The sequence below is a fragment of the Bos taurus genome, chromosome 19 (assembly GCF_002263795.3).
Source record: "Bos taurus isolate L1 Dominette 01449 registration number 42190680 breed Hereford chromosome 19, ARS-UCD2.0, whole genome shotgun sequence".
In the NCBI taxonomy this organism is placed as follows: domain Eukaryota; kingdom Metazoa; phylum Chordata; class Mammalia; order Artiodactyla; family Bovidae; genus Bos; species Bos taurus.
In genome coordinates, this window is record NC_037346.1 from 42,415,812 (window position 1) to 42,442,127 (window position 26,316).

Sequence of the window (26,316 nt, forward strand, 5' to 3'; positions counted from 1 at the left end):
TACAGTGTTGGTCTTTTGCTTCTTCCCCTCAGGAGGGAGGTGATGAGTGATATTTTATACTTTATCTCCTGAATAGGGACTCCAGAGCTTTTGTGAACCGAGAGCTTGTCTAGGCTGTGGTTATGTCCCTAAACACAGCAGAAAGGGGTCTTTTGCCTCGGGCCTGGAGTTCCCTGGCCTCTTGGCCCCCAGCTCGGGGGGTCCGGCTTCATGTGTATAATGCTGCTGCCCACATTCCTGCTCTTCATTCCCCCGACCCCAATCCCATTCCCTCCATCTGGCCCCAGCCTTTCCTTGCCTCTGTCTCCAACCTTGCTCACTATGGAAGAAGTTGGGGGAGGGGGAGAGAGGTCCAGGGCTTGCAGGGTTGATCCCCTCTCCTGGAAAAAACCTGCAGCAAGAGGCAGCACCAGCGACTTGCTGTGCGCCCGTGGAGTCTGGAGGAGGGAGGGGTAAAAGCTGATGGCGGTCCACTCTGCTGGGAGGGGGAACTTGGAATAGGGCCTCTTCGCGGTTGCATAACTGACTGTGGTCTGAGAAGGCCCCTCCTGCCGAAGCTGCCGCCCACAGGCAGCCCCAGGGCAGCTGACAGCCAGAGTCCTGGAAGGGGTCCCAAGTTGAAACATCTCTCAAGGAAGGTGGGGACAAGAAGCAGGATTCTTTTGTACTTTGTACATAGGCTACACATTTGTGTAAACAGTTTTTGAATAAAATATTTTTTTTTTTCGTAAATTTGCTGGTAAGGCTCCTGGGTCATGGGGACAGCTGGAGTTCTCTTGTTCCTTTCCTCCTGCATAGCTGGTGCGGTAACCTGCAGTCTGCTCCCTTTTCTGTGGTTTTTAAGGGCGCCACACTCCACCCCCCTTCCCCACCCCAATACTTGCAGTGCCTCTCCGAAGACTAAAGAACTTGTCTTGGGGAAAGCCAGGACAACAATTACTGGGAGCGGGAGCAGGGGAGAACTCTGGTCCCCGCCTCCTGCCCTTATCAGCTGCTGCTATAAGCAGTCTGGAGGGTGGCAGCTGAAGGCCAGGGCCCACCATTCTCAACCCGGCTGGCAACCCCGCTGGATGGACATGGAGAGCGGGGAGCGCTGCAGGAGCCTTCCCGCAGTCCCTTCTCCCCGGGTCCCTTTCCAGAGACCAGCAGGTGGCACCATTCCACTGCCACTGCGTTTTCAAGCGGTTGATTTTTGAGGCTGGGACGGTCTCCCCATTTGGACCCATTGGCACCGAGAGTCCAGGGACTGTTGCCAGGGCCTGGGGGCGGGGGAGCAAGGGCCTACGACAGGGTTTCTTCGGGGCTCAAAGCAAGGGAAGAGGGGCTCGCAGCCCACCCGGAGAGGCGCAGGAGCCCAGCGCGGGTGGGCGGGAGGGGAGGCAGCCACGAAGCCCGGATCACATCTAATCTGCAGCCGCATCTCTACCCGGGGAGGCGGCGCGTATCTCCCGCACCCGCTCGTCTCCATGGTGCTCGGCGCCGGGGCGGGGGAGCCAGGCCAGTGGGCGCCTCGGTCTGTGAGTTATCACCGCCCACGGCCCGGGGCCCGTAGCCGAGGCCCGTTGAGTGTTGACGATCGTCCCCATGGAGCGAACTGAAGAGAAAGTGATAATGGAACCAACTGTGGAAGAGGCCTAGGGGTTGGGAGTGTCTGCCCCTCAACCCCCTGAGGTGGCTTATCTGACCCCAGACAGGACACCGCGACTTGTGAAGGCCCCGGAAGGGAGGGAGGTCGCGGAGAGGAGGGAGGTAGGAAGGGGGAGACAGGAGGCCTCACTCTGCAGCCTTTGTCGCGGAGAGGAGGGAGGTAGGAGAGGAGGGAGGTAGGAAGGGGGAGACAGGAGGCCTCACTCTGCAGCCTTTGTGCACCAGGAGTAGTACCCCTGGCTCCTCCAGGTACCCCTGAGCTGGAGGCTGGTGGCTAATGTAAGATGGGGTGCAGGGTAGATGCTCCGTGCTCCAGAGGTGGGCCCCATCAGCTCCAGCATGAGAAGCTAAGACCACCAGCCCAGGAATGGGGTAGCCACCATCTTGCAAGACCCAGGCTCAGCCTATGAGGCCCCTCAGAACTGACGCAGGGGAAGAGGGACTCCCCTCCCAACCCAGCCCCCAGCCAGACACAGAACTGCCATGCTATGGGAGGGTTATAACTTTTATTTCTGAAAGTTAAAGTAGATACAGCAATATACAAAAAAAAAAAAAACCCACAACATAATAATATAAATTTTTACACTATTAAGTAAGTATACATTGGAATTTGAATGCAGTGGCCAGGACAGCATCTCACAAACCACCCTGTGGGTAGGTTAGGCATCCTTGGGAATCCCTTGGCTAGACAGGGGGCTGGCAGAGAGAATGCAGGCAGGTTCTTTAAGGGAGGGTCTCAGCTCCTCTCAGGGCTTTTGCTAATATCAGGGTTAAAACCAGATACTCATACGACCTAAGAGCCACGGATTTTACGATTTCTGCTCCAGCAAAGCCAGGATTCTTGCCCCAGGTCCCTCATGTTAAGCTTATTTCCATCTAGAGAGTTGGAGGGAAATCTCTCTGCATTACCTGTCAACCCGTTTGTCTTGGAGAGGTCTTATCCCCTTCAAAAATTGGCGAATTTGGGTGTAACGCAAAGCATCCCTAGAAACTCTGGTCAACTGAGACAAGATGGCTGTAGCCGACCCAATCTAGCCGTGCTTCTGGGTCTGAGAGGCCCCGTATCAGAGACCATCCCACATGCTACCTATGTTCTGAGATGCACAGTACATGCAGTTGTTCTGCCTAATTGTAGGGCCTCTACAGGGGGAAGACAGTCACCAGTGCTGGGGGGAGGTGGGAGTGTACATTCCCTCACACAACAGACAGACCCCGAGCTTATCACTAAGCCTTTGCCCCTGGCTTGACAGAGTGAAATGATTACAGGTGCAGCAGGAAATCTCCAAGGAACTGGGATAAGAACTGTATTCCCTGAGCTCAACTAGACCCTCGACTGGGGGTCTGTAGTCTGACTCGTGTTCAACCTGTGTCTCCCTCTTATCTGAAAAGGTCCCAAGACCAGGTGCGTAAAGCAAACAGGACAAGGGACCTTTAGACACTGGAAGGAGCCACCCAGCAGAGGGGCTCAGGTCGATGGGAAAAGGAAGAATTGTCCTGTCCCTTCTAAGACACCCACCCAAGCTTGGCAACAGGAGAAGCCCAGGGAGAAAGAGAGATCAGGTTGTAAATGCCCCTCTGCCCAGCCTTACCTACAAACAGGCCAACATGCTAAAGGGGGAAATAAAAACTTTATTAAAAAAAAAATCCTAAAATACTTAGGGTCTCCTTCAACCTTCCTATTTCAAACCAAAGGCATCTTCAGAAGATATCTTTTAAGGGTTGGATCTAAAATTCATGTCAGGGGTTATATAAATTATCGGCCTGAAGAAAGCTGAATACCTGAAGCACCAAGGAGGAAATTAACTGAGTTTTCTTAAATACAGAGGAAGCTATGCCAATACAGTCAGTGTCTTTTGCCCTTAAAAAAAATTACTGAAGATTAAAAATAAACCTAGGGGCTTTGAAAGTCCTAGCATCTATCTGGACGTTAGCAAGGTTGAAAGTGTGGTGCCGGGAGGATGAGGCGAGAGGCTGCCCATGGCATCAGCTTACAGAATAGGCAGAAGGATGCAGCTGGCACCAGGAGGCACTTGACTCACAACGACAACAAGCTGCTGAGAAAGGGGGCCGGGGGGCGGGGGAGGAGGGCAAAAAAAGATGTTTCCTCTTTCTCCCTCTCGCCGCCCCTTCCACATCCCCTGATCTCAGTTGTGGAGCGTGTATTCTTATTTGCATGTAGATAAAAGCATATCACCCACATTCATTCATTTCTCTATTTTAAAAAAGTGCCCAGATTGCTCAGAGATAGCTAAAGTGAGAGATGAAAAAAAAAAAAAAATCTGGAACCGCAAAGCTGGGAGCTGAGTTGATCTGGGCTTAGGCTGTGTAAGGGCTGGTGGGACATGGGTTGGCGCATCCGTCATCTCTCTGCAGCCTCCGTCCTCGGCTCCTCACATGGGGGAGGTAGCGCACTCCGAGGTCAGCTCCATGTCGAACGTGAGGGACTCTGGAAGAAGGGGACACACACGGGGAGAGCCAGTTCAATTGCCTGGGCCCCACAGCAGGCAGGGCACACAGCCCTAGCTTTCTGGGGCACGGGGCTCAGACCACCACTGCCATCCAGTCTCCTGCCCCTGCCCCTCAGTCATCAAGAAGGGGTAGAGAATTCACATTCTCTCTCCTCCCTATGGGGTCTTGCCTTCTGAAAGGGCACCCACCCCTCTAGGCTGTTGCAGAGCTCCAGACTCAGTTCCCTGTGCCCATACAACAGCTGCCCACCGGCTATCTACTTTACACGTGGTAAAGGATGTATGGCAATGCCGCTCTCTCAGTTCATCCCACCCTCTCCTTCCCCCGCTGTGTCCAAAATCTGTTCTGTATGTCTGCCCTGCAAATAGGTTCATTAGTACTGTTTTTCTAGATTCCATGTATATGAAATTATGTTCATGGTAATATACGAAACTTGTTTTTCTCTGACTTTCTTCACTCTGTATAACAGGCTCTAGATTTATCTACCTCACTAGAATTGACTCAGATGAGTTCTTTTTATGGGTGAGTCCACTGCATACACATATATATGTATGTACCTATGTACACACCACAACTTCTTTATCTATTCAAATGCTTACGGACATCTAGGTTGCTTCCATGTCCTGGCTATTGTAAACAGTGCTGCTACAAACACTGGGGTACATGTGTCTTTTTCAATTATGGTTTTCTCAGGGTATATGCGGGAAGGCAGTGGCAACCCACTCCAGTGTTCTTGCCTGGAGAATCCCAGGGACGGCGGAGCCTGGTGGGCTGCCGTCTATGGGGTCACACAGAGTCAGACATGACTAAAGCGACTTAGCAACAGCAGCAGCAGCAGGGTACGTGTCCAGCAGGGGGATTGCTGGGTCACATGGTAGTTGTATCTGTATACTTTTAATGTTTTAATCATAATATACATACTGGTTTTTTTTGTTTTTTAATATTATGGGAGCCAACTGGCTTGCGGGATCTTAGTTCCCCGACCAGCGGTCGAACCCAGGCTCCCGCACTGGAAGCTCGGAGTCCTAACCCCTGACCACCGGGGATGTCGTACATTCCTATTTTTCTAATACACAGAAATGCTACTGTTTCGGATTTGTTGGGCTAAAGAAAATACATTTGTAAAATTAACCTCACCTGTTCCTTTTCACTGATTTTTTTAACCTGGCTCCTAGAAAATTTACACTGGCACGGGGAGTGCATTTCTATAGGAAAGTGCTGCTCAAGAACTCCTTCTGCCCATTTGGGTGCCCCTTGGTTGGTTCTATACACGGGAGCATCAGCTCAGGGGGACAGTCCAGCAACCGGATACTCACCAAACTGCCCTCCTGCTGAGGGTTCAGCAGCTTCACCATTATTTCCAAACTGCATCAATGAATCTAAAGTGCGGGGGGACATCGGCAGGTCAATGGTATTGCTGCAGGTCGTTCTGTAGGAAAGGGGGAGCAGCAGGAGGGGGAAGGGTCGGGTTGACAAGACACAATGGAGGAAAAAAAAAAGAACAAAACACACACACACAAGCCATCAAACTCTGGTCTCCAACAGAAAAAAAATAAAAGCTCAAGCTTTTTAAACACACGAGGTCACTGTGAGTTTAAATGAGTACCAAACATACTCAGAGGGCTCCAACCCTGCTTCACAAGAGAATTCTCACCCACTGTCCTGTTCCCAGGGATAACTGAGGACATTAGAGATGGAGGCAAAATCGGGGAGGGAAGCCACTTACGGTGTCACACAGATGAACTTGGTCTTCAGGTACGGGGCAGCACCTGGGGAGAAGACAACTCTGCCTTAGCGACTGTGATTCCCACTCTGGGTACCGGAAGGGGGAAGCTGGCTGCCTCCCCAGGGCCGATGTGAAGCTCACTCGATCCCTGAGCAGAGACGGTCTGAAGGAACCTCCATCCCCCACTGGGCTGCCCTCCCCTCCACTATAGACTCTGACGTTCCAGCGCTTGCAGCTGGAAGCTCAGTTCTTTCCCCAAAGCTTTTCAGCAGACTCACTTGAGCTCAGACAAGTGCCAGCCTGGTGTTCATTCTTCCCCTAGATGAGGGTGAAGAGTTTCACTGCTTGTATGCGGACTGAGGATTGTAACCTGGCCTGGTTGTATCTCTTAGATCGGGCACCTCGTCCTGCTCAGACACCGAAGTCACGGGGTCTTTATGAAAACACAGAAGTGGCTAATGCAGTTCCAAAGCTGAGGGTGACATCTTCTGTTCCCATTAGCACTGATCTGCCTGTTACATCCTTCAGTGAGGATATTAGTAACCCCCATTAGATAACTACATCACAGAGAAGAGCCTCTCCATGGGGAGAATGTCTCCGGTGTAGTACAACTGGCTTTGGACTGGGAGATAGGAGGCTGGGGCCTCGTTACATCTTCAAAACACGCTTCCAGTGCAGCGAGTTTGGGTTCCATCCCTAATCAGGCAACTAAAATCCCACATACGGTGTGGGGTGGCCCCCAAAAGTTAATTTAAAAAAAATTTTAAAAATCAACTATATTTACAAGATAATAAAATAAGAGGGAGGAGGAGGATGGAGGGGCCCATCTTTGTCATTTGTGATTCTTCTTCTATAGTTAGAAACATGAAGATTTAAGAATTTTAACTGCTAAATGCTTATACCAAGAGGTCAAGGGGCCCCAGAGACACTGGCATGGAATTTGGGGGATTCCGGTGAACAGACCGCTTAGGAAGGGTGAGGTGGGTCAGGAAAAGCATGACTGGAAAGCTTGGGGCTCACAGAGAAACTGAGAGACCAGAAAGAATGGTGACAACTGGAGAAAGGGCACTGCCATCAGAGTTTATCTGGGGCCAAGAACTAGATTAACTCAGTACAGAATCCAAAGAAGCTACCAAGGCAGGGTTCTGCTATCTTATAAATCCATTTGGGCCCAGGCTTGAGGGGAGCTGACTCCAGCTGACTCCCAGACACAAAAGGGTTTGAATTCTCCTAAGTGATCAATGTTGCTGAGAAAAACAGCTCTGAGATGCCACAGTAGAAGCAAAGGAGAATGATTAGAAGTTGATTTATGGCTCTGTGCAAGGTTGTAAATGTGCTTCATCTAATTTGTAAGATAAGAGATCTGTCATTTCTACAGAGGAGTCTTTCCCTCAAGCCATGAGGAAGTAATGTGAGCTTCTAAGAAAGGAGGAGGGAAGAGTCCTGGGAAGATAAGCCATCTCCAAGAGACAATAAAACCTTCAGGATGGGAACAGAGAGGAAACGGTCAGCTGCTCCACTCTGGAGGAACCCACAGGTCGCCCACCGGCCTCCCCCACACCCCCTGATGCCATCACCAGGCTCCTGCTGCCCCAGGAGACAGACAAAGCTCTTGAGTAATTAGTTCTATCTCATGACTGGCGTCTTGCCCCTGAGGAAACACTGAGTCCCCAGGCAGGAAAAGGCCTGGCCTCCTGCTCACACAGGAGCCGTGAGGGAGGGTGCAGCCTCACACAAGGAACTTGGACCTTGACGGCGAAATGAGTCGAGGGCCCAGCACTTGGACCTAATTGCCTTCCGCAGAAGGAACAGGGCAGTGTGACGGGGGCTGATAAACAGATCTACCAACCGAAGCACAACGTGGAAAGAGAGATAAGTAGCAGACAGGAAATGAGAGTTATGCTCGCCTAGAGTGTGACCAAGACTCAACCCAGAACAAAGGAGAAAGGAAAGTCAATTGCCAGTGAGCCCCAACTCCCTCTTCCAAGTCTCAATCTGCTCGCCCCCAGAAATCCCTCACAGGGAATTACTGTGAAAAGAGTGTGAAGGCAGTGGTGGGTTTGTGTGGGGGAACTATTTGTTCAAAACACAGGTTTTTTCCCAAAGCAGTTAGGGTAGGGAGGCTAACTCAAAAGGATCACTTTAAGCCCTTGCTGGCTCTATGATTAAAGAAAGTTCAATAAAAACAAAGGATGGCAAATAACAGTCTCCTCCTCAGGATCTGGCCAGAGAACCACGAGTCTGAGCCTCAAACGCCCATGGGAACAGGCTAGAAGGCTCCAGCCTCCATGCGGGTGATGGCACCAGAGAGCGAGAGTTTAGTATGAAAAAATGTATGTGTAACTTACATAAGCACATGGGCTCGAGTACACTAAAAAAACATCTGAGTTTCAGTAGCTGCACATTCAAAGCACCAAGCCTAGGCCCCTCCCACCAGTTACCGTCTTCCCCTTCAATCTCCACTCTCCTGAGAATCTCTCTTAAACCATGTTCCAGCGTGCCTAACACTCATTTCCTCCAGAAAGCCTTTCTTCATCCCACTTGGGCTGCTTACATTGTTCAATGATGGGGAAAGGAAACACTCTAGACTGAAGTCTGAGTCGCAAACCTTCCAGCATATGCTTTGCAAGAAGTGCTGTGCTGGCTGGGCATCCTGTTTCTAGAGAATTCCGCCCTCGGTTTCTCTTCGTAGTGTCTTAGGTATGTCTGGGTATGTGTGAGCTGTTTTCCCCTTTAGACCGGTGCCTCCAGTGGGGCAGAGCCTGGTGACTGATTCCTCTCCTCTCTCTAACCCCATCAATTGCCCCTAAAGGCACTCACTATTAAGTTCTTTCCCAGAAAGAGGAATAAAGATCACCAGACTGGGCTTTCCTGGATATCTCGGTGGTAAAGAATTTGCCTGCCAACGCAGGAGACACAGGTTTGATCCCTGGTCCGAGAAGACTCCATATGCCTCGGAGTAACTAAGCCCGTGTGCCACAACCATTGAGCCTGTGGCTCTAGAGCCTGGGAACTGCAACTACTGAGCCCACCTGCCGCAACTACTGAAGTCTGTGCCTAGAGCCCAAGCTCTGCAACAAGAGAAGCCACCGCAATGAGAAGCCCACGCACTGCAAGTAGAGCATAGCCCCCGCTTGCCCCAACTACAGAAAAGCCCATACGGCAATGAAGACCCAGCACAGCCAAAAACAAAAATAAATAAATAAAAATTATAAAGAGAAAATTTCTTAAAAAGAAAGAAAGAAAAAAACAGATCACCAGGCTCTCCAGGCATTTACCTTACCTGTCCCCCAAGGATCCTACGATTTCCCACTTCTCCCCAGAACCAAGTGGCTGTTGCGGAAAATCAACAACTACCTGGGTCGGCTTCAGGATGCTCCTGGCTCTCCGGCCGACAGTACTTTCCGAACGCGTCCTCCTTTGGAATGTCGGGGTAGAGATAGACCAGTGGAGACACCAGGATATTGGTGGCATCCATGATCTTATAGCCCATGATTATTTCAGCAAATGACATGTTGTTCAGCTGCTGCTTGGTGTAAGGTTCCACTGACTGGATCTGGGTCTTGCCTGTCATGGGATACAGAAAGAGAATACTCGGGTGATCTTAGAGAAGACTACCTGATTGATTTTCCCTTGAGGGGGAAAGGCTTATGCCAACCTAGTGTTCGAGACCCTGAATATTCTGCCCAGTTGTCTGGTACTATGGAAATGTTCAGCAGGCTTCGGGAGAAGCTATTCAGCTGGGCCACAAGTAACATAGTTGAATAATTACTTTTATAAGATATATGAACAGAGTGGGTAAGAAAGGAGATGAAGAATACAATTTAAATTTCAAATTTCAAAAAAAAAAATTACCAATTTCTAGGCAAATATTAGCCTCTTGAAGAAAGTGAAAGAGGAGAGTGAAAAAGTTGGCTTAAAGCTCAACATTCAGAAAATGAAGATCATGGCATCCGGTCCCATCACTTCATGGCAAATAGATGGGGCAGCAGTGGAAACAGTGTCAGACTTTATTTTGGGGGGCTCAAAATCACTGCAGATGGTGACTGCAGCCATGAAATTAAAAGACGCTTACTCCTTGGAAGGAAAGTTATGACCAACCTAGATAGCATACTCAAAAGCAGAGACATTACTTTGCCAACAAAGGTCCGTCTAGTCAAGGATATGGTTTTTCCAGTGGTCATGTATGGATGCGAGAGTTGGACTGTGAAGAAAGCTGAGCGCCAAAGAATTGATACTTTTGAACTGTGGTATTGGAGAAGACTCTTGAGAGTCCCTTGGACTGCAAGGAGGTCCAACCAGTCCATCCTAAAGGAGATCAGTCCTGGGTGTTCATTGGAAGGACTGATGCTAAAGCTGAAACTCCATTACTTTGGCCACCTCATGCAAAGAGTTGACTCATTGGAAAAGACCCTGATGCTGGGAGGGATTGGGGGCAGGAGGAGAAGGGGACGACAGAGGATGAGATGGCTGGATGACATCACTGACTCGATGGACATGAGTTTGAGTGAACTCTGGGAGTTGGTGATGACAGGGAGGCCTGGCGTGCTGTGACTCATAGGGTCACAAAGAGTCGGACACGACTGAGCGACTGAACTGATTAACCCCTTGCAGGGAGCAAAATAAAACTGGCAAACCAATCCTCCAGCTGGAAGAATTTAGAGAAGCCAAGTCTTCCCATCTCATAAAAATGATCACCGGGTACCTTCCAAGTCTGAGGCAGGAGAATGCGAGGCCATCCCTGCCCACAAGGGGGCAGCAGGTGCCTGAAACTAGCAGCAGCCATGGCCAGCCACAGCAGTGCTGGCCACAAGTTGCGGTGGGGAATCACTAAGCTTACCGCTGATGTCCTTCTCCACCCAGGTGAAGGTGACGCCTCCTTCTTTGCTGCTTTCACTGAATCTCAGCAGGAAGGTACCTGGGGGCTTAGTGCTCAAGATGGCCCGTTCCCTCTCCTTGCTGATGAAGCCCATTATATACCTGGAGACAGAGAGGAGCAACAGCAAGGTTGGGGCTGAGGGACCTCTGTGTTGCAGCCAACCTGCTGGGAGAGTAGGCGACTTGTCACCCCTGTGTGTTCTGTCAGACACAAGAGTTCCAACCTACCCTTCGTTCCAAAGGGCCAGGATGTACTTTTTCACCAGGTCAATGATGTTGTCCAGCCAGACCCAGAAGGAGAAGCCCTTGCCAGCCATGTTTTCCTGGAGAAAAGAGTAATGGGAAAGGTCAGTCCCCCACCTCCCTGGGCTCTTCCTTTAAGGGGGTGAGGTGCCACCAAAATCCTCAAGCCCATCTACCCTCAGGCAGGTCATCTTGGCCGCCAGACCAAGAGTCCGGGGCCTTCAGGCCCACTGCCCTCCACGACATCCCCACAGCTAAGTGTCCCTGCCCCCTCCTCCTCCTATGAGGCAGCCTCATGGATGGAGTTCACACGGTGGCTTACTTTGCAAAATTTAGCCCATGTGATCTGACACCCTGAATAGTTCACACCAGGTCCTGAAAGAAAAAAAAAAGTCATATAATTTGCAGTTTTAAATCCAGATCTTTCTTCAAACAGACAGACAGACAGTTGTCCCACAACACGCCCCGAAACTTGGTTTTCATGCACTTGAACGTTGGCACTCTTGTGTGCATACATACGCACCCCTCCCCACCACCCAATCCCATCGTTTGATGCCCCCTAAGTTGTTGTTTAGCGGAGGTGGTGGGTGATGTATCAAGTCCCTGCTGCCCTTTCTAGCCTCGTGTGGCAGTCTGGGGATCAGCAGAACACACTAAGAAGCTGACAGCTTGAGTTACAGGGTCACGTTTAGTCATGCATGGTCAGTCCCTCAGTCATGTCTGACTGCAGCCCTACCAAGTTCCTCTCCTTGGGATTTCCCAGGCAAGAATACTGGAGTGGGTTATCATTTCCTCCTCCAGGGGATCTTCCTGACCCAAGGGTCAAATCCAAGTCTCCTGCACTGGCAGGTGGATTCTCTACCACTGAGGCACCCGGAGAGCCCATGTTTCATGGCAGCACAGGACAAAGCTAGACGGCACGTAAAACATTCTAAGACTTTTTTCTTCCAGGAAAAAAAATTAAAAACAAGCTACATTTTCTTGAAAAAACAGACAGGGATGCCAAGCCTTTAGCTCGAACATACATTTAAAATACTTTCCTAAGGCTGGACAAAGTACCCAGGGAGACAGCCACCAACAGAAGAAATCTGCCTCCCGTCTCATAAAAGTGATCACAGGCGCAAACCTCCTCTGCGTCCCGATTTCAGGGCCTGCTGGAGCACGTGTATTCTGCCCAGCGCCTTGCTCAGTCAACTTTCCTCAACGAACAACCCCATGGGCCAGATTCCTTTTGCAAGGACAGCAAAGGGAGAAGAGGTCAAGGGCTGACCTAAGAGTTTCTCCGCCAGCGTCGTCAACTGCTCGATGCTCAGCCCGCGCTTGGTGGTAGAGGAGAACTGCCAGCTCAGCACCTCGGCCACTTGATCCCACGTTCCGATCGGGGGTTTGGTGAAAAAGTTCACGTTCTATTGGAAATGACACATTTGCTCCTTTAGATGAGAGGGTGGCGCCTGCTGGGCGGCAGCCCCGAGGCACCAAGGAGCCTCCGGAGAACCCGGGCCTCCAACTCACCTTGGGGTTGTTGGTCAGCATGTTGTACCATAGGATGGACGCCCAGGCATTGGGCATCTGACAGATGTTGGAGATCACCACCACTGGCAAGGAGTGGGTCTGTGGAGGGAGCGGGGAATGAGCTGGGGAGGCAGAGGGCCCTTGAGGCTCCAGAAACCTCTTCACCCGCATCTCGCAGGGTTCAGAATAAAAGGAGAGGTCGTGGAGTACACTTGCTGCCAACCCTCAGGAAGCTGTGGGGCCCGGTCAGCTTGACACCCAGCGTGGAGAGTAGGCTGAACTCAGGGGCTGTCTGAGTATCACCAGGAATTTACAAAGCTGACTCCTCACAGTGGACTCACAGTCCACGGACTCCCCATTTATAAAACTTGGAAGACTTTCACGAATTGAAGCTGTGAAAAGAATGCAAGTTGCTCAGTTGTGTCCAACTCTGCGACCCCATGGCCTATACAGTCCGTGGAATTCTCCAGGCCAGGATACTGGAGTGGGTAGCCTTTCCCTTCTCCAGGGGATCTTTCCAACCCAGGGAAGTCGAACCCAAGTCTCCCGCATTGCTGCATTGAAGCTGTATCTGCCCATTTAATAGAGAGGTCCCAGGAATCAAAGACTAGGGTGCTTGCTTTTTCAGGTGTATCTTTAATTTAAAATCAAGAAAGTTGGGGAAAGAGCAGGTAAATGCCATGATTGTTTGGATACTAAAAACGGTGGTGGTTGAAAGACTGTTTTGTCCAAACTGTATAAAGTTGGCTATAATTAATTCCTAAATACGAGTTTTTACATCAAGTTCGCTGGAACCTGAGTAGACATGTATCTTCTAAGCACTCAGGCAAGATACTAACAAATTTTTGGAGAAAAAGAAGCAAATGTAAACACAGTGCTGAGTAAAGAGTCATCATTCCACCTTCTAGAGTGAAAACCCTGACTAGAAGAAGCCCCATTCTGAATCATCCTGCAGGCGGTTCTACCCAGTTCTGTGCAGAACTCACCTCCAGGTCAATCTTGAGGCCTTGGTGATACACCTCAGTCTCAAAGGTGATCAGGTGCAGCTCCTCGGTCACAATCAGGGAGGCCTACGAGAATGAGAAGGATGCTCTTCCTCAGAGAGGATGGCACTGAGTCCTGACAGCCATCACTACACCATCCTGAAGCGCAACGCACCAGGTGGCCATGGATACAACTGGAGCACATGGTCTTTCCAACTCTACGACTCTCCAGTGCTCTGATCTACAACCTGACCTCTTATCGGCTTTATTATGATACTATGGAGATCCAGTTGGTCATGGATAAAATGGGAACAGCATAATGGCAAAAGACTGAACACCTGTGTACCCACCCCTCAGTGTAAGGCAGAGACCGTCACCATGGAGGTTCTCCGGGTGCCCTTCCCAACTCCATCCATCCCTGAGCCTCCTACCTCAGAAGTGACTGCTATTTTGTCTTTTGAGTTTGTCATTTCCTAGCCCTTCTTTATGGTTTTCCTGCATTTATATCTCTAAACAATGTATGTGTTGTTTAATTTGGGGTGGGGGTTGTGAATCTCATACTGTGACTCGCTTTTCACACCTATGTAATTGTGTATACCTGCAATTTATACATCTTCATAGCTGTATAGTATTCCATCACCTGACTATACCACAGATCATTTATCCACTCTAGTGCTGTTGACATATGGGTTGTATTTAGGCCTTACAATTAGGCTGTTGGGACATGAAATGCATGTCTCCTGGCGCCAGTCTCCTGGCACCTATGAGCAAAGATTTCTCTATTGTTAAATCCCGAGAGTGGCACTGCTGGTATATAGGGTATATTTATTTTCATAATGCCCAACTGTTTTTCAAAGTGATTATAACAATTGATACACCAGCAACATAGCGACTATTTTGAATGAGAACTGTCAATGAATTATTAGAAATTCCAACTCATATTTTAAAATGTTCTCTCATAACAAAAGAAATACACATTCAATTTTAAATGCAAATATTACAGAGATAGTATAGAGTAGCTTTGGGTGAGAACAGCAGCACAAATATATAAGCACTATTTGGTAGACATTCCTCTAGAATTTTGTAATGCAGACATGAATGGAGAAAAAACAGTAAATTTTAAAACAATTATACTAGTATACTACTCAAATTACTTTGCATTTTTTTCTCAATAAATATGCCACATACATCTTCCCATATCACTGCATAGAAACAACCTCACTCTTTAACTGCTGTCAAGTCTTATAGATTCAGTTTGTTTTTTTAAAAGGCCTGCTACATTCTAGAGAAGAGGGTAAGAACGGCTCAGGAGACAAACAGAAAAAGAATAGGGTGTCACAATTTTATAAAAAAGATTTAAAACCAGTGCTTGGTCACATATACTTTCTCTTTTTTAAAGTTTATTCTTTTTTGGGGGGCCATATAGTTTGTGGAATCTTAGTTTCCCAACCAGGAATTGAACCCAGGCCCATGGCAGTGAAGGCCTGGAGTCTTAACCACTGAATCACCAAGGAATTCCCTTAAGTTTATTCTTAACACTAAGAATCCAAGAATCTGAGTCAATGGGAGACAGAGAAGAAACAAGGTGGGTAAAGAACAAGAGAGTTTGCTGTTTCTCTTTTGGTAAAATGTTTAACTTGGATGTGTTGAAACCCATCCCACCTCAGTGACCAAAACAGATCACCAAAAGCTGAGACAAGCCGTGTCAGTGCATAGAAGTTAGAAGGGGAATTTGGAAAGTCCCAGGCAAGGCGGAAGGCTCCTTTTCTACCAAATGGGTGTGGGCAAGGGACTTTACACTCCTTAAAGATGAGCTAACTCTCCGGACAATCAAGGAAATGCGCTGAGCCAGAGAACTCCTCCAAGGCATGTGTGACTACTCATGTGTTGGCTGGCGGTGACTGCAGCTGAAATAGCAGGTAGGTGTCTCTACTTCTGGGCAGTAAGGAGGCTCTTTTTCTTTTCTTTTTATAAAAAGTTTCAGTGTTTTGGCTGCAAGGCATGTGAGATCTTAGTTCTCTAACCAGGGATCAAACCCACACCCCCTGCATTGGAAGCGTGGAGTCTTAACCACTAGGGAAGTTCTTATGGAGGCTCTTTTTCTCTCCTGCTCAGCTATCATCTCCAACAAAACTTACATCACAATTGGCTCGGCCCCCATTACCGCATCTCTGCTCTCTCAGGGTCTGTAAGAAAAACAAAGAGCATCCTCCGTCAGGTAAGGCTCTCCCCAAGTCCCTCCCCCTGCCAGAGGCCCTGCAGAAAGGGAGCCCAGGCTTCTCCCATGTACCAAGTGTTTGAACTCCGCTGAGAGGCTGCCATTGTTAGACTCTTCCATGTTCATCACTTTCGTGTTTGTGCCCAGAATGTTAAATTTCCGGGACCTGAATCACAGGAGGAAAAGACCAACCACATACGTGACCGAATGGCCAGGGACAAAGTTAGATTATACAGAACAGAAGGAAGCCTGTATGCTGAACTTACCCTCTGAGAGCTGCAACGTCCCCGGAGTCTCTGTTAAGAATATAAACCAGTGTTAATAAAACAGGCCCCGAGTCTCTTTGAAAGTCCACTTTGAACACCTATCATTTACTCGGATGGAAAAACTGCTGTTCTCCTGGGGATTTCTGTCAAGGACTCGATTACATGGTATACGTGAAATCTAACATCCCTGTACATGCTCAAGTAGAAGACACAGCTGGTTGCCTACCCAACCTCTACTCCCCTCTTCCTAACAGAACCTTGACTCCAGCAAGTATCTTTCCCATCCCCACTTCCAGGGGATCCTGCTCTAAGCCCACAGAACCGAGCATGTGCACAGTGTTGGTCCAGGAGTGAGGCCAGGACCCACACTGTCTCAATCCGACGGGGAAGGAATTCTCCCTCAGGCTGGATTTACATTCTGTAGCTTCAGCTGCACATCAGCAAGGAGACACGTGGCCTTTACTACAAGCAACCATGCTGCAACCAGAGGGAACCCTCGAATGCCCGTGCTACTTATGGTGGCAGAGAAGAGAGACGGAAGGTTCTGGATCCTTGGTGACAGGAATTGAGTCACTGATTTCACCACCCGGAACTTGTTCTAACTGCATTTCCAGTTATACTGGGTTGCAAATTTCCTTATTACTGAAGCCACACTGGGCTTTCTGTAAAGGTCTACTGTTACCTGCAACTCAGAGTATCCCATTGACATCGCCAGAAAAATTCTTCCCAGCATGTTCCTTGTCCTTTAACTGTTTTTGAGTATTTCATTTTTTACATAGTCACCATTTCTCAGTGTTTTCTTGTTAACATTATTTTAGTACTGTTTTAAAAGTCCTTCTCCATTGCTATATATCCACTTATGTTTTTAGAATTAATAATATCTACTACTTATTAGATAGTGCATTCCATGGGAGTTTATAGATTAAAATGGATCAACTTTTAAACCATTTAGAAGATATCTTTCCATACATTAATTTTATGTCTTTTGGGGGCCACTTGGCTTGTGGGACTTTAGTTCCCCAACCAGGGATTGAACCTGGGCCCTCAGCAGTAAAAGCTTGGAGTCTTAACCACTAGACCACGAGGGAACCTCCCATATATCACATCTTAGAACTTAAATCAAGCCCCCGTTATGAGAAAGTTTTCCCTCATGTCTAGCCTATATTTATTTATTTTATATTCTTTATTTGTATTACAGCTTTGATGTATAATTGATGAATAATAAACTGCATATGTAAAATGCACAAGCTGATGAGGTCTGATAGATGTCACACACCTGTGACACCCGCTCAATCAAGAGACTGAATGTATTCATCAACCCCTCCTCCCCAAGTTTCCCACCTCCCTTATGCAACCCATTCCCCAGTCCCACACTCCACCCATCCCTGTCTCCAGACAACCAATGATCTGATTTCAGTCATGATAGATTTATTTGCACTTCTAGAATTTTATATAAATGGAAACATAAAAGTATGTACTCTTTTTTCTGGGTTTGGCTTCTCCCTCTTGGTATATTTATTTTGAGATTTATCCGTGTATTACGTATTTTGATACTCTATTTCTTTTTGTCGGTGAGTAGTACTTCCCTTGCATGGATATACCACAAACTTATGGACACTCATCTATCAGTGAAGATTCCTGTACCACCCTTTGTGTGGACATACGCTTTCAGTTCTCTTGGATGAACACCTAGGAGTGGAGTGGTTGGGTTGTAGGATAGGTGCAAGTTTAACTTTTCAGGAAACTGCCAAATTGTTCTCCAAAAGTGGTTGCCATTCTACCGCCATTACATTACACATCTGCTTATTCATTTAAAAAATCTTAATTAATTAACTTATTTATTTATTTATTGGCTGTGCTGGGTCTTTGTTGCTGTGCTCAGGCTTTCTGTAGTTGTGGTGAGCAGGGGCTACTCTAAGAGTTGTAGCTCACAGGCTTAGTTGCTCCTCAGCATGTGGAATCTTCCCAGACCAGGGATCAAACCTGTGTCCCCTGCACTGGAAGGCAGACTCTTAACCCCTGGACCACCAGGGAAGTCCTTGCCTATGCTTTTAAGGTACATCTAGAATTTATTCTGATGGTCAGTTTTTTTTTAGTGAGACGGTGATTTTTTTACACTAATTTATGGTTAAAGTCATTAATTTTTGCTTATTCATTTATGAAACCTACCACCTTCCTCGAGTCCCTGGCTGCATAACTATTTTCTAGTTCATTCTCATGGAATTTCCAGATGAATAATTATATCACCTACATTTTCTCTTTTCTAATGTCTTCAGAGGGTAAGTGCATTTTAATTTTTTTAAAGGTACTGTCAAATTTGGAAGAGGATTCCATTATGTGGTAAAGTGTGGAACAACAACTAAAATCAATTTTCCCATATATTCTCAATTTTACATAATATGCACAAGTTTCATTTATAAGTAAAAAAACAAAGAAAGAGGGACTTGAGGTCACAATGCCAATCACAACTCAAATCGCTACCGCCAGCTTCGTGGTTTTGTTCAGGCACGTAAATGACAATGCACAGCAAGGCTTTTGAAAACTTAAAAAAAAAAAAATCTCTCTGAATATAGATAAAGCCTCTAAGTTCACATGATGCCTATCAAAGTTCTCGTTTCTCTGTCCCTCATTTGAAGAAAAGGGGGAAAAAAAAGAAGCTAAGATAGAGTACTTACTTGTCAATGCACACTTTAATCTTAAGTTGATAATTTAGCTCAGGGAATTTAACCAGCAATCTACGTCAAAAAAAGAAAAGGAAAAAAGTTTCAGAGCAAAGGAAAAAAATCCAGTTTTAAAAAACAGCCACTAGGCTCCCCCAGCAACTTCTAGTTGAATCTAAAACTCATAACTCTTCAATTCTAAAGAGATGAGTCATAATCCCAAATTTTTCTTCCTGCCAGTGCTTCCTTTCATTTTAAGTCAAGCATCACCCCCTTCAGGCCAAAAGGGACTGAAAAAAAAAAAAGCCTAAGAACTTGGACCAAGTTGTGAGAGACACACAAAAGGATAATGAAAGCCCTATCATGAAAAACATTACAGGAATACATGCTCTGAAATTGGTACTCCTTCTATTAGACTGGAAACCCAACAGTGTACTACCTTTCTGAGGAGGGAAATTTCACTGCAGAAGGGCAAACCCCAGCTTACCTGCTCTGACTTGAATGTGAAAGTAATGCTCTACCTGCAGGTCCCCCACCCACCTGCCCTGTGACCTCTTGGCGTCTATTATCACTAAGCTTTACTCTTCCCCTTCAAATGCTCAGGAAAAAGCAGGCTCAAAGAACAGAAGATAACTGGCATTATTCTGCCCCTTTTGCATGGTAGATGGAAATGCTATGACCTAAGACATTAGGCCTGGAATCAGGAATACAGTGCGACCGAATCATAGGAATATATCCAGGTAACCTCAGAAAGATTCTGGTTCTTTAGCATTTGACAGGACAATCAAAGAGCAAGTTAATATTACACCAAAAAATTCCCTATCCATCACAGTACTGCCTGCAATGGCTGTAAAGAACAACCCTGGCCCTGAGGGTGTCCCTTGATACAACATCCGCCAGAAGAGGAGGTGAAACAGCCCACCTGACTTTAGTTGTGAACTGGACACCGGTCTTGATGACTAATGGCCGGTCAGGATGCATAGGCATGCAGGGCTGCCGCTCCACTACGAAGGCACTGGAGGGGACAGAGAAAGGCAGTGGGTCACACATGATGCAGTGGGCTGGTCCCTGTCCCATTCCTCGGAAGTCTCTATGTTACCTTTTCATTAAGTTTCTAAACAGCTCCACGATTCTCTCCTCCAGCATTGGCCGGTGCTGTACAATGGGGTCCCCTTTGTAGCTAACCTTCTGCTGCAGCTCCTCCAGTTTCTTAATTTGTTGGCGGGTCTGAAGCTGAGATTCTGCTAATGAGGTTATCCTGCCAATAAGATAAGGATGTTCTTGGTTACCTGCTGCTGCTGCTGCTAAGTCGCTTCAGTCAAGTCCAACTCTGTGCAACCCCATAGACGGCAGCCCACCAGGCTCCCCCGTCCCTGGGATTCTCCAGGCAAGAACACTGGAGTGGGTTGCCATTTCCTTCTCCAATGCATGAAAGTGAAAAGTGCAAGTGAAGTTGCTCAGTCGTGTCCGACTCTTCGTGACCCCATGGACTGCAGCCTACCAGGCTCCTCCATCCATGGGATTTTCCAGACAAGAGTACTGGAGTGGGGTGCCATCAGTTACATAAGTGGTTGTATATAAATGAGCTGGAGAAGGGGAAGGGAATAAGACCACAGGTACTCTAACACAGTCATCCAACATAAGAAAGGAGCATTTTTTTCATTATGGAAATATATGAGTAGCATAACATTGACCATTTCTAAATACACAGTTCAGTGGCACTAGATTAGAAAAGGGAAAATTATTTTGCCCTTTTTTTTTTTTTTGGCCATGCAGCATAGTTTGCAGGATCCCCACCAGGGATTGAACCCCGGTCCTGGCAGTGAAAGCACCAAATCCTAACTTTGGCCTGCTAGAAGGGAACAGCTACCCACTCCAGTATTCCTGCCTAGAGAATTCCATGGACAAGGAGCCTGGAAGGCTACAGTCCATGGGGTCACAAAGAGTTGGACACAACTGAGCAACCCTCATTTCACTTCCTAAAAGTTTACTTTTCAAAGAAGGAGGCAGACACAGAGGAAGACATGCCAAAACTTATACCACTAGGAGGCATTAATGAGGTAACCAATGGAAAGTTAACACGTTAGAACCCAGATACAGAGAACATGAAATAATGGAATTTGGCACTCACTTTCTTCAGCCTAACTTGTTTTTGTACCAAATGTGAGGACTGGGGAAACGCAGGATATCTGACAGCCCAAAAAGATAGGTTTGCACAGCTCTGTCCCTCACTGTCTATGCAAGCTTGGCCAGGTCCCTTCACCCTCGTGGGCCTTGATGTCCCCTTGCCTGAGAGGGTTGAACTGCACGATCCCCAGGAGCCCTTTAAACTTCGTCTTCTTGGATGACTGGATGTGACATTGTGTTTCCAAATATTGATAACATGCATACAGAAAAAGTAGACGGGGAGACAAAGGCTGATTAAGTCTGCCCCCAAGGAGGGAGAATATCAGTGGCTCTCTCTGATGGCCCCCCACTAGTTTAGTGAAGACCCCAAAGAGACAGAGTGGAAGGCAAGGGGTGGAGAAGGACAGCACCAGGACTCCTGAGCTCACAGACTCCTTTCTGGCATCCACTGGGTTGGCTAAAATGTTTGCTTGGTTTTCCTATAAGGTGTTATGGAAACATCTCAATACATTCCTAGAACTTATAAGTCATTTGGTTCCCTGACTAGAAAGCATTTAAAACTGCTTTCAATCAATGAGCAAAGCTCAGGGTCAGTTAGATGAACAAACAGGCATCTCATGTAGAGCTATCCTAAATTTCCCATTTCACGCTCTGTGTATCCTGGGTCAAGGTCAAGTTTCTCCCAGTTCAAGCTGGTGCAACATACTGAGTATCGGGCCTTGGACATCAAGGGTGCTCAATCAAGATTTTCTGAGTGAATCAAAGTAAAAGAAGAGCATATAAAGAATGATCTTACAAATATGAAATGTATAGATTTCTATCTTTATGTGTGTGTGTATATATATATATACATAAAATAAACATGTAGATTTCTATCTTTGTATGTGTATATATAATAACAGATGTCTGGAGTGACGGTCACCAAATGTTTAACTCTAAGTACCTCTGCATGATTTGATTTTTAAAGTCTTTTCGGCTCTTTATTAACTTTATGTATTTGAACTCTTTTCTCTTATAAAGAGCAGATGTCATTTGAGAGTCTTAGAATAACTAAAATTTAAAATTTAGTCTACATGTTTAAAAACAGTTAAACCAAAAACTTTAGCAAAATATATGTAAAATATAGCAAACATAAATACATTTTCATTTTAAAAATTGTCCAAATAAAGTAAAAAGCTTTAACCCTTAGACTAAATTTGAGTATGTTGAAATCCCCACCCTTGAAATACAGTATGTGCATGCTTAGCCGCTTCAGTTGTGTTAGACTCTGTACGATCCTATGGACTGTAGCCTGCCAGGCTGCTCTGTCTATGGGATTCTCCAGGCAACAATACTGGAGTGGGTTGCCATGCCCTTCTCTACTGAAATGCAGTAGCAACTCTTTATGCAGCTCTGACCATATTTTAGCACAGCTCTCTGAAAAGAAAGGGGAAACTTCTCTTCTCTGTCATACCAGTTTTCTAGCCGATCTAGGCAGATGTTGGGAGGGCCTCCAATGCAAGCAATCTGTTGTCGCCTCTTCCAGTCAGCCAATTCTTCATCCGTGAGAGTTTTCTGCACATACTCCATCGCTGACAAAAGCCCCGCCAGCTCACTCACGATGCTCTGGTTGAAAACCAAAAAACAAAGTCAGAAAACATTCCCCCAGACCGTCTCTAACCACAGACCGTCTCTCTTTGGTCAATTCCAGAGAAAGAACTGATTAGGAAACAGGCAAGTTCTTCCTGGAGATGCCCAATTCCCAAAGGTGAGTGAGCCAGGCACGGGGAGGGGGTCCACTGCTCTTACGCGCCGCATCTGGTCCAGGGCAGTAAGCATCTGTTCGAGCTGCTGCATCTTCTGCCTGGTCACCGACTGGTTGTTTCCATTCAGATCTTGCATGTCTGAGAAGGAAGGAGAACCTCCGTGAGATGAGGGAATACGCCTAGCTTCAGTAACTGGGCTCCCTGAACTGCCAGCAGCCCCTGAGTGCCCCCTCCCCTGAGTCTGAACTCAGAGTCAAGATGAGCCAGCTCTGAGACTCCAGTAACACAAACTCACTTTATATGGGGGATTTTAATGTCTCTAACATGCACTTGCCTCCTTGACTCTTGAGAGTTTTATAGTTGAAATCGAAATCATCCTGGAGATTCTCTACCACTTTCATCTTCTGTTCTAGATCCTGTTTCAAACAAACCAACCAAAACAGAAGTAAAAAAAAGGACTGCCCTCGGGAGAGAGAAAAGAAAGTTTCTGAGTAGGATTAAAATAAAGCCACAACCTCGCAAAAGCTACACAAGGGACCCACAGGCCACTTCCCCAAGAAAAGGCTTCCCGCCCAAGACTTGCTTCACCTGGACACGCTTGCGGACGTCCTGCAGGTGCTGCTCCAGCATCTGCTGCTTCTCCGTTACCACGGCGGCTGTGGGGTGGTTGGCCTGGCCCCCTTGCTGCCAAGACAGGGAGCATGTGCACATGAAAGCCGGAAATAGCAGGAGAAGACTATCCCTGTCTGGTCTCCATCTCCTCCATGACCCTTCCTGCTTGGCCTGAGCTGCTGCTGCTGCCACTGTGAGGACAGGAGCGGTCCCACGGCACCCACTGCTCTCCAGGGGCTGTCAGCGCAGGCCAAGAAAGCTCTCACACTTTTCCTTGTGTCCTTGGCTTTTTAACCTCATGGTGGTTTAGTCGCTAAGTCGTGTCTGACTCTTTAGTGACTCCATGGACTGTAGCCTGCCAGGTTCTCCTGTCCATGGGATTTCCCAGGCAAGAAGACTGGAACGGGTTGCCATTTCCTTCTCCAGGGGATCTTCCTGACCCAGGGATCGAACCCATATCTCCTGCACTGGCAGGCAGATTCTTTACTGACTGAGCCACCAGGGAAGCCATACTATAAACTCACTGTATGTACTGCACTCAGAGACCATATGTTGAGCTAAGACACAGTCCCTGCCTTCAAAAACCTCATTCTAGGTAAGGATACATACATACATACATATATATATAAAATCAGGACAATTTATGAAAGCAGATGCTGGATGCCTGTTTAAATGTATAGCGGGAGGGGGACTTCCCTGGCAGTCCAGTGGTTAAATATACACACTTCCACTGCAGAAGCAAGGGTGTGATCCCTGGTTGGGGAACTAAGATCTCGAATGTCATGTGGTACAGCCACCAAAAAAAAAAAAAAAAATCATGAAGGTTTTTAGCACATTTCGGTAGAATAATAAAATTCCTAATCAAGAGATATCATGTAGGGGGAGAAGGGAAGGTTATGGCTGGTGCCTCAAAAAGGTTGAATAGCACATGCAACTTACAAATAAGTTCTGTCAAAGTAATAGGACATTAAAGACCATATAAAAGCTGCAGTGACCAAGACAGTGTGGCAGAAAAGAACTGAGAGTCCAGTTTTCCAAACTAGAAATTTTCAGTTGTCTTTGACTTCACACTGAGCTGCCAGATCTTCCTGGCTCTGTATTCTGTAATCTCTCCAATGGATCTCTAGTGCTACCGGCTCCATTCAAGCCCCAAAGTTGATCCCTTTGCCTCTAGTCTCTCTCACTTCCAATCTGCTCTCCAAACTGCTACCACAAGTCTCCAAAGTAGACTGAAACACGCCACCATTAGAGGGACCTATTCTCTCCTTTTCCACTGGACCCTGTCCAAGCCCACAGAATATAAACTTCCCTTAGAAGTCCCAGGAAGGCGACCTCCACCCTTACATAACTCTCTTTACAGGAGGAGTGACTCATCGAATTAGTGAGGTTAGGAGAAAGACTGCCCACACAGAGATCTTTGAAGGCCCAGCCCTTAAGCTGGTGGTTCTCTCCCACTCTTGCCTTCCGGGGGCACACCTAGGGCAGGAGCCAGGGCCTGGTTTCTAGAAGCAGTTCGAGAGGCCTATGTGTCTGAGTTCAGGGGGTATTAGCGTGTGGTCTCTAAAGCTCCAAAAGGATGGCTGGGCAGTGCTGTTCTGCAAACCCAGTCTCTCACCCCAACACCTGACTCAGACAACAGGCATCTACACAACAAGCACCTCCTGTACAGCACAGGGAACTATACTCAATATCTTATAACAACCTATAATGGGAAAGAATCTGAAGAAGAAACTGAATTGCTCTGCTATAAATCTGAAACACTGTAAATCAACTACGCTGCTGCTGCTGCTGCCGTGTCACTTCAGTTGTGTTCAACTCTGTGCGACCCCATAGACGGCAGCCCACCAGGCTCCCCCATCCCTGGGATTCTCCAGGCAAGAACACTGGAGTGGGTTGCCATTTCCTTCTCCAATGTGTGAAAGTGAAAAGTGAAAGGGAAGTCGCTCAGTCGTGTCTGACTCTTCGTGACCCCATGGACTGCAGCCTACCAGGCTCCTCCATCCATGGGATTTTCTAGGCAAGGGTACTGGAGTGGCTTGCCATTGCCTTCTCCAGTAAATCAACTATACTTCAATATAAATAAATAGTTTGGGATTGACTGCTATATTTACAATGGATAACCAACAGGGACCTACTGTACAGCGCAAGGAATTCTGTTCAATATTATGTAATAGCTTAAATGGGAAAAGAACTTGAAAAAGGATACATGTATGAAGTGAAAAGTAAAAGTGTTAATTGCTCAGTCATGTCCAACTCTTTGCCATCTCATGGACTATAGCACACCAGGTTCCTCTATCCCTGGAATTATCCAGGCAAGAATATTGGAGTGGGTAGCCATTCTTTTCTCTAGGGGAATCTTCCCAACCCAGGGATTGAACCCGCATCTCCCTCATTGCAGGCAGATTCTTTACCTTCTGAGCCACCTGAAAAGCCCCATATATTTATATACACACACACACACATATAACTGAATCACTTTGCTGTACTTTTTAAACAATACTCTGATATAAAAATAAGTTAAAAAAAATTTAAACACACAAATAAATAAAAATAAAGTCCCCACAGTCATCCATCCAAGTCATGCTTTCCAGTCCAGTTTACCAACAATACAGCTGATTGTTTCATCTGGTGTCAACTTCCTGGTCTGTTTCTTTTTTTAGAAAAATTTTTCTTTATATTTTGGCTGTGTCACATGGCATGTGGGATCTTCATTCCCTGACCAGAAATTGAACCGGTGCCCCCTGCACTAGCAGCAAGGAGTCTTAACTACTAGATCACCAGGGAAGTCCTCCTAGGTCTATTTCTAAATTGGTACTGCACTTAAAGAAGGAAAACAGATGTGATCAGTTATCACCCACAGAAATGGTGCCCCACTGCTTCCAGATATAAGCATCTCAGCCCAGCACAGACAGCTGTTTCACACAATCCAAGAAGAACTTAAACCCTCCCTCCCTGTGCTTCAGTCACCGCAAACTCCCCAGCCTTCTCTGCACACAGCAGGTTTCCACACTGACTCCCCGCACCCTGTCTACTCAGCTTAACTGTGTGCGTGCGTGCAAAGTTGCTTCAGTCGTGTCCAACTCTTTGTGACCCTCTGGACTGTAGCTCACCAGGCTCCTCTGTCCATGGAATTCTCTAGGCAAAAATACTGGAGTGGGTCGCCATGCCCTCCTCCAGGGTGTTGTCCCGACCTAGGGATCGAACCCGAGTCTCTTATGTCTCCTGCATTG

The 26,316-nt window shown here is 47.1% G+C and overlaps 1 protein-coding gene across 5 annotated transcripts in view; it reads right to left on the reverse strand.

The window, feature by feature from the left end:
* Positions 1-2,134: 2,134 nt before the first annotated feature.
* Positions 2,135-26,316, reverse strand: part of STAT3 (signal transducer and activator of transcription 3) — a 73,837-nt gene continuing 49,655 nt past the window's right edge. Inside the window, exons 5-24 of one of the 5 annotated variants that reach the window (XM_024979867.2) lie at positions 23,063-23,158; positions 22,809-22,890; positions 22,518-22,612; positions 22,183-22,334; positions 19,702-19,860; positions 19,525-19,617; positions 18,618-18,677; positions 15,943-15,972; positions 15,749-15,842; positions 15,597-15,644; positions 13,462-13,545; positions 12,476-12,574; positions 12,234-12,369; positions 11,286-11,338; positions 10,949-11,043; positions 10,683-10,822; positions 9,200-9,409; positions 5,843-5,885; positions 5,433-5,495; positions 2,135-4,093 (exon numbers count right to left, since the gene is read on the reverse strand). In XM_024979867.2, the coding sequence (XP_024835635.1) occupies positions 5,471-5,495; positions 5,843-5,885; positions 9,200-9,409; positions 10,683-10,822; positions 10,949-11,043; positions 11,286-11,338; positions 12,234-12,369; positions 12,476-12,574; positions 13,462-13,545; positions 15,597-15,644; positions 15,749-15,842; positions 15,943-15,972; positions 18,618-18,677; positions 19,525-19,617; positions 19,702-19,860; positions 22,183-22,334; positions 22,518-22,612; positions 22,809-22,890; positions 23,063-23,158 (1,794 nt within the window). In that variant the 3' untranslated portion in view covers positions 2,135-4,093; positions 5,433-5,470. 5 annotated transcript variants of the gene reach the window in all.